Raw genomic sequence first — 12939 nt, forward strand, 5'->3', positions numbered from 1 at the left:
GCGTATGTGTTAAGATGCACATCTCTGAAGGCTCTAGAGATCGTAAGAGGGTAAAAACAAAACAAACCCCAAACAGTGTTTTTTTTGAACACTGAAAAATGTTTCGGGGGTCGGGCAGTAGCGCAGCGGTTTAAGCACATAAGGCGCGAAGCGCAAGGACAGGCATTAGGATCCCAGTTCGAGCCCCAGGCCCTGGCTCCCCACCTGCAGGGGAGTCACTTCACAGGTGGTGAAGCAGGTCTGCTGGTGTCTGTCTTTCTCTCCCTCTCTCTGTCTTCCCCTCCTTTCTCAATTTCTCTCTGTCCTATCCAACAACAACAGCAATGACAACAATAACAACAACAATAAAGGCAACAAAGTGGGAAAAATAGCCTCCAGGAGCAATGGAATCATGGTGCAGGCACCAATCCCCAGCAATAACCCTGGAGGCAAAAAATAAGTTTCATCTTTATTATGACAGAGGGAAATAGGGTGAAGGGTGGGGAGAGAGAGAAGATATCTGTAGCTCTGCTTTACTTCCCCCCTGTAGGTGGGGACTGGGGTTTTGAACCTGGGTCCTTGTACATGGTAACTTGTGCACATGGTAACTGCCATGCCACCACTGAGCTCCATCAGTAATGTTTTATTTATCTCTGTTGTTAAATATTCTGAATACTGTGTCAGGCTGGTGGACTTGGTTTAAGTACTCGGTAACTTTGTGCTCATAACTTATAATTGTACTACATTCAATAAAATCATGGTCACTGTGTTAAGATAAAGATAAACTCAAGCATGTCCTTTCCTTCTCAGGCCTTAGAGTATCTCTTGTGGGCCAGCATATGCATGGAGTCCTCTGTTCCACTCCTGTCTGTCAGGTACTTGACATGGAGGGCTACTCTCTACACTGCCGTCTGCCAGTGCTACTATGATTGCCAGGCAGGGATACACGGAGAGGTATGTCACTTTGGATTTCTTCTTTAGATGCCCAGAATACAAGCCATGCAGCCAGTCACCCAAAGAATTGCAGTGAAGCAAATACAGACATATCCAGAATATAAGCCACGCAGCCAGTCACCCACAGAATTGCAGTGAAGCAAACACAGACATATCCAGAATATAAGCCACGCAGCCAGTCACCCACAGAATTGCAGTGAAGCAAACACAGACATGTCCAGAATATAAGCCACGCAGCCAGTCACCCACAGAATTGCAGTGAAGCAAACACAGACATGTCCAGAATATAAGCCACGCAGCCAGTCTCCCAAAGAATTGCAGTGAAGGAAACACAGACATATCCAGAATATAAGCCACGCAGCCAGTCACCCAAAGAATTGCAGTGAAGGAAACACAGACATATCCAGAATATAAGCCACGCAGCCAGTCACCCAAAGAATTGCAGTGAAGCAAACACAGACATATCCAGAATATAAGCCACGCAGCCAGTCACCCAAAGAATTGCAGTGAAGCAAACACAAACATATCCAGACTTCACATGCAGAGATTTGCTTGATATCTGTCTCCATCCTCTTGATCTGTTGCTTGATTTTCTGCTCCTTCCTTTCTGCCTTCTTTGCTCCTTTCCCAGAGTAGATTTCTTTTATCTTTCCTTCCTTGATTTATACCTCCTTGTCTGTATCGCCTGCTATTTACCTGTTCCTTCTTTCTCCTTCTAGTCACCCTCTGTTTAATATGTGTTATTGCTTGGCTCTTCCCCTCTCTCCTCCTATACCTTGTTTAGACTGAATACTTAAGATGTAACTTAGCTGATTAGAGTTTTTATTGGCCTATAAAATATCTCAGTATAAATGAAAAAGGCACTCTTTCTAATGTATATTTTTTCCTTCAGAATAATTTTAAATCTTTTTTTAATTAGTGATTTACACCACTCTCGCCACCAAAGTTCTGTGTACCCCTAACCCCAACAATAACCACTGTAGTCCATAGTTCTCCCAAAGTCTTTTTTTTTAATTTTTAAAAAATATTTATTTATTTATTCCCTTTTGTTGCCCTTGTTATTTTATTGTTGTAGTTATTGATATTGTTGTTGTTGGATAGGACAGAGAGAAATGGAGAGAGGAGGGGAAGACAGAGAGGGGGAGAGAAAGACAGACACCTGCAGACCTGCTTCACTGCCTGTGAAGCAACTCCCCTGCAGGTGGGGAGCCGGGGGCTCCAGTTGGGATCCTCATGCCGGTCCTTGCGCTTTGCGCCACGTGCGATTACCCGGCTGCGCTACAGCCCGACTCCCTCTCCCAAAGTCTTAGAGATAAGTTGACTACTTTTTTTTTTCAAGTTCATGTACATAATTCTTTGGTCATCTGTTAGATAAGGCCTTAGATGGGCAAGAATTAAAAGGGTTACTCCCTTTTCTTGCCAGTCTATCCTTGCACCAGGCTGTGTGACTTGGTAAGTGAAGTGTAGACTGGGTTTCAGTTGTCGCTGAACCCCTTGGCCAGAAGTCATATGCAGAAGTGTCCACAGAAAGAGACGCCCCTGTCCCCGTCCTATTTGCAACCTCCCTTGATAATCTGTCCATCTAATGATTCCTTTGCCACTAGGTTTCCCTGCCTGCACGAATTCTGAAGGGCTGGGGGGTCAGTGACACGTAGAATGGCCTCGTGTAGCCCCACGGAATCTTAGCACTGTGTCCCGTGTACACATGTGTGGGTCTGATGTGGTGATGATGGTATGTTTCCATGGCTACTGAGATTATGTTGAAGTCATTTTGATCTTATTCCTATTGAAGTTATTCCTTATGGACAAATTAGCCTTCTTTTTTTAAAAATATTTTATTTATTTATGAGAAAGATAGAGGGAGAGAGAAAGAACCAGACATCACTCTGGCACATGTGCTGCCGGGGATTGAACTCGGGACCTCATGCTTGAGAGTCCAAAGCTTTACCACTGCTCTACCTCCCGGACCACGAAATTAGCTTTCTTTTTAATTTAATTAATTAATTTTCACTAGGGTTATTGCTGGGGCTCGGAGCCTGCATGACAAATTCACAGTTTCTGATGTCCATTATTTTTCCCCTAAATTCTTTTGTGGGGGAATTTTGGTCCATATTTCCAGAGGGGGAGAAATGTTAGGGGAAGATGACCAGAGGGCTCTGAACTCCAACTCCATCAGGACCCAGTCAGAGAAGAGGGGTGGGCTGGGTAGTGGGGAGGGAGTGACACTCAGAAGAAGTAGGTGTGGCTTAGAAAGGAAGAGAAGGCAAGACCATAGGGGAAACAATGGAGACACACACACACACACACACACACACACACACACACACACACACAAAATGTAAACAGTTATAGAAACAATAGTCAGTCCATAACTGTGACCTTGGGAGAACCACTGCAGTTTCCAGTGGAGGGAATGGGAACACAGAGCTCTGGTGTTGAGAACAGTGTGGAATTAGACCCCTGTTACCCTGTGATTTTGTAAATCAATTTTAAATCACTAATAAAAATACATTTAATTTTTTTTTTTGGATAGAAACAGAGAGAAATTGAGAGGACCAGGAGGAACCCAGAAGGGGGTGAGAACGAGAGACACTTGTAGCACTGTTTCACCACCTGTGAAGCTTTTCCCCTTTGGGTGGGGACAGGGGACTCGAACCCTGTCCTCTGCTCGGTAACATGTGCACTCAACTAGGTGCCTCACCACCTGGACACCAGTGTAGCCCTTTATATATGTTTCTGTTGTGGGGTAGAAATATCTTTGTGAAAAAATTTTAAATTATTAAAAGAAAATTTCAAAGAACAAGTAAAATGAATTGCATGAATGAACTCTGCTAGCACGTGCAGTAAGTTATTATTAACAGTCTGGATAAATAAGCAGGCCTGCCCTTTTCCTACCTTTTCTCAGATACTTCTCAGTATTTCCTGTATATTAGGTTCTGGAGAAACAGAGCTGAGTCAGAGCTTTTAAGGAGCTCCCAGCTGAGTGGGACACTGCAAGCAGGTGAACTGACATTGCAGCACATCCTGCAGGCCCACACACACGGAGCGCCATTACGTGAGGCTCTGCATGGAGCGGCCGTCCATCCCTCACCCAGCTCCTCTCTCTCTCTCTCTCTCATCTTTATTTATTTAGTGGATAGAGACAGCCGGAAACTGAGAGGGAAGGGAGAGGTAGAGATGGAGAGAGACAGAGAGACACCTGCAGCCCTGCTTTACCACTTGCAAAGCTCTCCCCCTGCAGGCCCGGACTGGGGCCTTGAACCTTGTGCATTGTAAAGTGTGTGCTCAGCCAGGTGTACCACCACCTGGTCCCAACCCAGCTTTTCTTACTTTAAAACATATCCTAATCCATAGCTAACGATCTGACAGTTTATTAATTTTAACCTACACAATTTAGTGATACTTCTAGGAAATGATTGATGGGGCTTTTACCAAGGTACATGCCATCCATATCAGCCTATGAGTTGAATTTTTCAATTAAATCAAGTGTACAGGAGAATAAAATAGATGGACTTGATCCATTTTTAATTGCCATATTCGTACTTATTACGACTTAAATGCGTTTTCCTTGGCATGTAGGCATTTGCTCGACGTGCTTTAGCAAAGATTGATGAGTTGAGGCAGCTGGAATTAATGAGTTCTTCACAATCGGAGGAAGGAACCAGAAAGCATTATAGAGAGGCCACATTAAAGGTATGAAAATTTCATGGAATGGGTTTGGGCGGTAGTGCAGCGGGTTAAGCGCATGTGGTGCAAAGCGCAAGGATCGGCGTAAGGATCCCGGTTCGAGCCCCCGGCTCCCCACCTGCAGGGGAGTCGCTTCACAGGTGGTGAAGCAGGTCTGCAGGTGTCTGTCTTTCTCTCCCCCTCTCTGTCTTCCCCTCCTCTCTCCATTTCTCTCTCTCCTATCCAACAATGAATGACATCAACAACAACAATAATAACCACAACAAGACTACAACAGGGGTAACGAAAGGGGAAGAAAAATGGCCTCCAGGAGCAGTGGATTCATGGTGCAGGCACCGAGCCCCAGCAATAACCCTGGAAGCAAAAAAAAAAAAAAAAAAAATTCATGGAACAAAAAGAAATTTACTAAGTGCATCTCATCGTAATTCATACATAATTCTTCTTTTCGAGGTAGATGGCAATGATGATCTTCAAAAGAGGAGTATTTGAATCTAGAAGGAAAAACAAAAGTACTTACAGACCAAAGGTCAGAATCAATGTGAAGGAAACACAAGTGGTAAGTCTAAGATGCCTTCTTTAAGACTCTTTCTGTTTTGCAATGAACTGTGAGACACCATGGCATCTCCAAAGTCTCATCACTGAATACGAAATCCTGGCCTCTTTTTTCCTGCACCACCAACAAAAAGAGGGCAGCCTCACAGATTGACTTCATCTCCTCTGCCATACTTTTGTATCTGCCCACAGCTTTGAAGGGCTGAAGCAAGGCCTGGAAAAGGTTCCTAGGAACAGGCCTGTGAGCAGTTCCCCAGACACCCTCACCTTTGACCTCTGGGTGTGAGCTGAGAAGCCCCAGTCTGAGGTTGGAGAGGCAGTAGAGGCACCTTTTCTCCCAGGCTTCTGGCTTCTCCCTGGGAGCGTTCAGGAACCAGGTCACACCTTAGCAACCAAGCACCCCCAGGGCTCCAGACAGCAGCTTATTTCCCACTGGAGTCAGTCATGCCCTGTTCTGGTCAACAGGGCTCCTGAAGGGGCCCTGCTCAGGGCCAGACCGAGGAGCAGCCTTCCTTTAGGAAAGTGCGAGGGGAATCTGGAGGGCCTCACGGGGGCTATAGCGTCAGCTGGCATGGAGGCGACATCAGTCTCTTCTCCTGTGTCAGATGCCGCGCAGAGAGAGCAGAGCTCCTGTTAGCCATTGGTGTGACTGGCAGACAGCACTGAGCGAAATTAGGGGGAGGGGCCAGCTGTGCCTGCACAGTCCTCGGTCCTCTGGCCCTTCTGCCCAAGGCCCTCCCACACACTTCACTGCTTGCCTTTTTGAACCTCAGCGTCTGTTTAGGTTTACTTCTGTATCTCCCCCCTTTCCCTTTCTACTTAGGGCAGAGACAAGCTGAGAGAGGACAGGGAGATCAAGACAGGGAGAGAAAGACCGCTTGTGAAGCGTCCCCATGCAGGTGGGGAGCTGGGAGCTCAAACTCTGGTCTTTGTGCATTTAACCGGCGCTTCACCACCTACCCCACTTTTATTCCTTTGAAGCTTTCTCTGACTGTTGCCAAAGATCACGAACTCTTTTCTTTGAGCTAGTTTTAGGAACTGAAAAGTAGAGAGGAAAACAAGCGGTTTCTGGCAGAAGTGTTGTAGAATCTCAGAGCCTGGGGAAGATTTTACTTTAGAATTTTTCACAAATTCATCCTGAATCATTTTTTTTTAAATCTGGGGAAATGTTTTATAAGACTCTTGCTGCCCTCCTGGAAGGGGTTTTATGAATTACTCACCTCTGTCTTTCTCTGTCATAGATGGGAGATTAAAGCCTGGGGCATTGCAATTGCGTTAGTCACAGCTCCAGCTCCTGACAACACAGGGATATCACATTCAGTGCTCATTTGCTTCTGGGTTTCTTAATTGCTACGTAGACAGTTTTATTGGTATATCTCTAAATAGAAAAATTATAATTACTTACTTAAAATTAGTTAGTCACTATACCTTTTTTTGCCGGGCTAGTGTGAGGGTGTTTCTTCCCGGGCACATGCTCTCTGGGTTGGAGAGAACTCGACGGGAGCCAACCTGGGCTGCTGCTTACTCAGTGACGCGGGAGAGGAACCAGGAACTCGTGGCAGAGCGGGAACACAATGCAGTGCTTTTATTGATCAGAGAAAACGCCTTTATATCTTTTGAAACAGAAGTGGCAGGTCAGGAAAGGAAATGGCTAGGAGAGGGGTGGAGAGAAAAAAGAGCAGGAAGGTAGCAAGCTTCCAGAGCAGCTGCTGCGAAGGTTCTAACCAGTGGGGATTAAACCAACGCCCTGTAGGCAGGGTGGGTCTCAGGCAAAACAATGATTATGCAAATAGACCACAGCATCAACCATGCAGGGGACCTGGCATCATGACCAACACTTTTTTTTAACAGTGCTGGAAACCATCAAAATCTCAGCCATGTAATTTACTGCTGAGTGTCTTCCCTGTCCTGACATTTTATTTCATAAGACTCACTTTGTTATATGAAAGAGGGGGAGAGGAAGCAGTGGAGAGAGGGAAAGGCAGAGAATATCACTCTGGCACATATAGTACCAGGGATTGAACTCAGGACCTCATACTTTTTAAGTCTAACAAGTCATCTCACTGATAGGACATCTGGTCTCTGCTTTAGCATGAAGCATACTTTGTAATATCAAACATTGTAGAATGTTTTGTTTTATTTTTGTATATTTATTTATTTATTTATTAACATGACAAAAATAATACAGAGAGAGGAGAGGGAGAGGGAGAGAGAAATCTAGGGCACCACTCTGGCACATGTGATGCCAGGAATTGAACTTGAGACTTCATGCTTTCGGTCCAAGACTTTATCCACTGCAGAACTTCTTTTCCTTTTTACAAATGGATGATATCTGTTTGTGTTCCAGTTGCCGTGGCCACGCACTATCACAGAGCGCTTGTTGGATGAGATGTTTGATAGCACGGCTTCCCGGTTTCTGGCAGTCTTGGAAGCGCTTTGCGATTCAAACAGGCGGACACTACAGACTGGACCAATTGCTTCAGATGAAGTTGAAGTTCGAGATGTTGTCTCAGAACTGTTCATAGCAGGAAGAGAACTCTTACTATGTAAATATGCTAATGTTTTGACGGTGGGGCCTGAAGGCAGAAAGTTTTGACATGGCATTCCCCACCTGACATCCTTTGTTATGCTGACCTTGACTGCCAGCCTCACTACATCCAGTTGTTCATTCGATCACCTGCTAGGAGATTCCTTTGTATGTCTTCTGATGTGAGAGTATTTCCTGCAAACTATGGCAGTTACCCTTTTGCCTTAATTCTCAGTCTCCTTATGACTTGCTTCTTTCTTTTCTTGACTAACTGAAATTGACAGGTTTTCCCAATGACACATGGGATGGAAGTGGTGGCCACAGGTATCCTTGTCTCCTTGGTCATCTCAAGTGGAACTATTTTTGATGTTTGTTGTAAGATTGTTTTAGATACTCTTTCATGTTAAAGAAGTTTCTTTTGTTCTAGGTTAGAAAAGAGGGGCTTCTTTCTTTCTTTCTTTCTCTTTTTTTTTAATATTTATTTTATTTATTTATTCCCTTTTGTTGCCCTTGTTGTTTTATTGTTGTAGTTATTACTGTTGTTGTCGTTGTTGGATAGGACAGAGAGAAATGGAGAGAGGAGGGGAAGACAGAAAAGGGGAGAGAAAGACAGACACCTGCAGACCTGCTTCACCGCCTGTGAAGCGACTCCCCTGCAGGGGGGGAGCCGGGGTTCGAACCGGGATCCTTATGCCGGTCCTTGTGCTTTGCGCCACCTGCGCTTAACCCGCTGCGCTACAGCCCGACTCCCCTCTTTCTTTCTTTTTTGTTTTTGCCTCTAGGGTTATTCTGGGGCTCTGTGCAGGCACTACAAACCCACTGCTCCTGGTGGCCAGTTTTTTCCGTTTTATTGAATAGGACAGAGAAATTGAGAGGGGCAGGGGGAAGAGAGACACCTGAAGACCTGCTTCACTGCTTATGAAGCATTCCTCTACAGGTGAGGAGTGGGGGCTCGAACCCAGACCCTTGAGCGGGTCTATGCACTTAAGCAGGTGTGCCGCCACCTGCCCCCCACAAAGAGTTCTTAATCCTGAATAAGTCGTTGACTTTTATCAGAAGTTTTTTCTGAATTTATCCATTTAGCTGATGGACTTTTCACTTGTGTTTGGACTCCTATGGTGAATTACACTGATTGTCATAATTGCCTGTGTGTATCCTGGGCTGGGGTGTGGTGCTTGTGCGTTTCCACCTCCTCTCATAGGGACACAGAGAGTGGAGCCAGAACTTCCCAGATTTGACTCCCCAGGTCATCTTGGCTTCACACAAAGAACTGAGAAGTATATGCTCCCCCTTCTGTTACCTGGAAGAGCTTGTGTCTGATTGGTGGTGTTGCTTCGTGCTTGGCTGAGTTTAGTGATGAAATCCTTTGGACTCTGATGCCCCTTTACTGTCCCTCTTTAGGCCTTGAAGCCTAAACGGTCTCTTCATTCTGTGTCCTCTTTCAGCTTCTTCTCTGTACTTTTTATCTCCTTTATCAGCAAATGTATTGAAGGGATCATCTGTTTTCACTGGTTCAGTTCCTTTCTTTCTGCTTATACGGAAGCAGTCATCCGTCACCTGCACTCTGCTGAGCTTAAGGCCACGGCAGCCACCTTGTGGTTCAATCCCAAAGTCATTTCTCAGTATTTTTCTCGCTTTACTCTACAGTCTTTGTTACTATCCACTGCTTTTTCTCTAAACTCTTTCTCATGTAGCCTTTTCTTCCTCTTCCTTTCTCTAATCTGTTCTGAGCTGAGCCCATCATTTACCTGAAGATAGACAGAGAAAGAAACAGAGAGATACCTTCCTTTGGGTACATATTGATTATTCTAGAAGCTTGAGCCTCTAAGTCTCTTTCCAGAGCTTTCAATCTGGACCATCTAGCTGCCCGTTTGATGAAGGAGCTGTTACAGATTCTCTGTATGTGAGAGTCCATGCTCCTTCTTTGGATAGCCTTCCCCGACTCCTCTGCTGCCCCAAGCCTGTGTTTGATGTCCTCACTAGCTGTCCCCATTGCACTCTGTACACACCCACTGAAGTGTCCTGTTTCTCCTCATAGAGTAAGTGTTTTATAAAGGCAGGACTTGTGTTTCCCTTTGTGCTTGACAGTGTCTTATAGTGAATGCCTAGTAAATTTTTCTTTGTGTCAATTACACCGGGGTTTGTCTTTCCTTTTCTAGTGTCAAATACTGCAGCAGGGGGAGGATTTAACTTTCCCAACACATCCTTCCTGCAACTTACTGTTAATGGAAGCAATATTATTTCTATGGATGCTGCCGTCAAGTTTGTAAAACTAGCTTTTACCTATGAGGAATGGAGTTTATTTGAATCTTCAGCCGGGAAGCTTCTTGAATGTCTCCAGGTAGTCAAGGCAAGACCACTTAGTTTTTACTTTATTCAGATTATGTTGACTTACTAACTAAAGGGATATACTTCTCTTAGAAGCAAGATGATCCAGTGTCAAAGAAAGCAGAGAAGGATTTAGCTCTCCTTGTGGCAGTAGAGCCTCTAATCAATGTAAAAAGAAACAAAGGTTTAATCTTTCCTTTGGAAAACTACAAAGGACAGTCAGCTCAAAGTTATGTGAAAAAATTTGCTTTTCCTGGTGAGTATTGTTTGCATATTTGACAAATTTAAATTATTTGGTGTGATAAAATGTGTTCTTTTTTAAGTCTTGAGAGCCTAAACTAAAGTTTTTATTATTTATTTTATTTATTAGAGACAGAGAAATTGAGAAGGGAGAGGGAGACACAGAGGGAATGAGACAGAGAGACACTGCTTCACCACTCGCAAAGCTTCCACTGCAGGTGGGACCAAGGGCTTGGACCTGGGGCCTTGAGCTCTGTAATGTATGTGCTTAACCCGTGCGCCACTGCCTGGTTCCCAAAATGTGTCCATTAAAAAAATAATCTAATTTTTATTTATTTATGGATAGAGGCAGAGAGAAACTGAGTAGGGAGGGGGAGATAGACAGGGAAAAAGACAGAGAGATACCTGCAGCCCTATTTCACGCTTTCCCTGTGCAGGTGGGGACCAAGGGCTTGAACGTGGGCACTTGCGCACTGTAGTGTGTGCACTTAACCAGGTGCGCCATGGCCTGGCCCCCCAGAATGTGTTCTTTGTAGGCAAGAGAACAAATGCTGAGGCAAAGGGGTCAGAGGGTTGCAAAAGTCCTGAGAAGTAAATCGTTGAGGGAAGGCAAGAAGCCATGTGTCCTGTGCAGCTGGAGTGGGGTGCTAGAACTTGAGGGTCAGTTCAGGGATGAAGGCTCAGAAATAACTAGCCACTAGGTTTTCTAGGAATCCTGAGCTCTAAAATTTCTTCTTCTCCTTCTTCTCCTTCTCCTTCATCTTCTCCTTCTCCTTCTTCTTCCTTCTCCTTCTCCTCCTTCTCCTTCATCTTCTCCTTCTCCTTCTTCTTCCTTCTCCTTCTCCTTCCCCTCCTCCTCCTCCTCCTTCTTCCTTCTCCTTCTCCTTCTCCTTCTCCTTCTCCTCCTCCTCCTTCTTCTCCTTCTTTTCTTTTAGATCCAAGTGAACTATTTTGCCAACCCTCCCCCCAAAAAGGTTTATTTTATTTTATTTTTGTATTTGATAGGACAGAGAGAAATTAGGAGGGAATAGGGAGACAGAGAGAGCACGCGAGCACAAGAGAGCCCTGCAGCAATTTCACTGCTCATGAGGCTTCCCCCTGCAGGTGGGGGCTGAGGGCTTGAACCTGGGCCTTTGTACATGATATAACGTGTGCATTCAACAGAGTACACTGCCACCTGACCTCACCCCCCCAAAGGTTTATTTTAATAAATAATGAGAGAGAGAGAAAGAAAGAGGAGCCAGGGCAGCACTAGGGCATCAAACTGGGAGCCCCAGGCATGCAAGTTCTGTGCTCTGACAACTGAGATATTTCCTCAGGCCTCAGGAGTCTAGGTTTTGTGGGGCTGCTGGATTTATTTTAAACAAGGGCTTTGAGTAGAATGAGGCTCTATATAGTTGTTGCCTTGTGGGTAAGTGAGGGGCTTGTGTGTAAATCCAAAGTCACTGTGATAAAGGAAGGTCTGATAGTCTCCTGCATGTAGAGCTACTTGTACTAACACTTAGATCATTTTATTTCTTTTAAAAGGTTTATTTATTTACTTATTAGAGAGAGGGGAAGGAGGAGAGAAAGTCAGAGCATCACTCTGGCATGTGTGATGCTGGGGTTTGAACTCACAACCTCATGCTTGAAATTCCAACTCTTTATCCACTGCACCATCTCCTGAGCTGCCTTTTTAAGTCATAAAAATTGTGTGTACAGCTGAAAATATGAAGCTTCTATTTCTTAAACCAGTTAGATTGGTTTTATCTCACAAGGTGAATTTTTATCTTATTCTTTTTATCCAGTTGCAGTCAATAATTTGTACCTGAATTGACACTTATTTCTTCTAGTAGTTTCTAAGTATTTCTGTCAGATTTTCAACTCCCATAATCCCTATGCTCTTTAAAAATTTTGGGTACCAGGGGTCAAACCCGGGGTCTCATGGTGTGAGCCACACCCTTGACTCTGCTTTATGTGTATTTTAATATTGTAAGCCTTTTCAGTCCACTTGAGACATCACAGGCATGGAGATTATTGGTGATGACAGTCTGTTCTAACTGATTTTACATATTTAGATTTCAAGCACCTTATTGATCTGCATAGTATAGTTTATGTCACTTATCAAGAATTTATGTATTTTGTGGCCTTTCAGTGGGTCTTTTGTTTGTTTGCTTCATTTCCCTCTCTTTATCATTTAAGACGCTTGTACGAAGACTAGTGGATTCCCCGAAGATGCTTTCCATGCGGCAGCAGTCTTGTATTCCTGTGTCTGTTGTTCTTCTCAGGTGAAATAGCTGCTTTGAAGATTTTTTTTTTTTTTTTTTAATGTCAGAGGTGGCCATTATATGTCACCCAAAGCCAGGCTGAATATGTAAGGAATTGTGTGTTGCCAGAGCTTTATTTTTACATTTTTTTTTATAAAATGGAAATATTGACAAGACTATAGGATAAGAGGGGTACATTTTCACACATTGCCCAGCCCCAGAGCTCCATATCCCATCCCCTCCCCTGACAGCTTTCCCATTCTTTATCCCTCTGGGAGTATGGACCCAGGGTCATTGTGGGATGCAGAAGGTGGAAGGTCTGGCTTCTGTCATTGCTTCCCCGCTGAACATGGGCGTTGACAGGTGGATCCATACTCCCAGCCTGTCTCTCTCTTTCCCTAGTGGGGCAGGGCTCTGGGGAGGTGG

The 12939-nt window shown here is 44.5% G+C and overlaps 1 protein-coding gene across 1 annotated transcript in view; it reads left to right on the forward strand.

The window, feature by feature from the left end:
- CFAP54 (cilia and flagella associated protein 54) overlaps window positions 1–12939 on the forward strand; it is a 373056-nt gene that overhangs the window by 47285 nt on the left and 312832 nt on the right. The window contains exons 6-12 of the mRNA XM_060195585.1: window positions 790–933; window positions 4513–4626; window positions 5075–5176; window positions 7520–7718; window positions 9859–10040; window positions 10121–10283; window positions 12449–12534. Coding sequence (XP_060051568.1) covers window positions 790–933; window positions 4513–4626; window positions 5075–5176; window positions 7520–7718; window positions 9859–10040; window positions 10121–10283; window positions 12449–12534 — 990 coding nt within the window. The remainder of the gene's footprint in view (window positions 1–789; window positions 934–4512; window positions 4627–5074; window positions 5177–7519; window positions 7719–9858; window positions 10041–10120; window positions 10284–12448; window positions 12535–12939) is intronic.

This window comes from Erinaceus europaeus, chromosome 7, assembly GCF_950295315.1.
Source record: "Erinaceus europaeus chromosome 7, mEriEur2.1, whole genome shotgun sequence".
Classification (NCBI taxonomy): Eukaryota; Metazoa; Chordata; class Mammalia; order Eulipotyphla; family Erinaceidae; genus Erinaceus; species Erinaceus europaeus.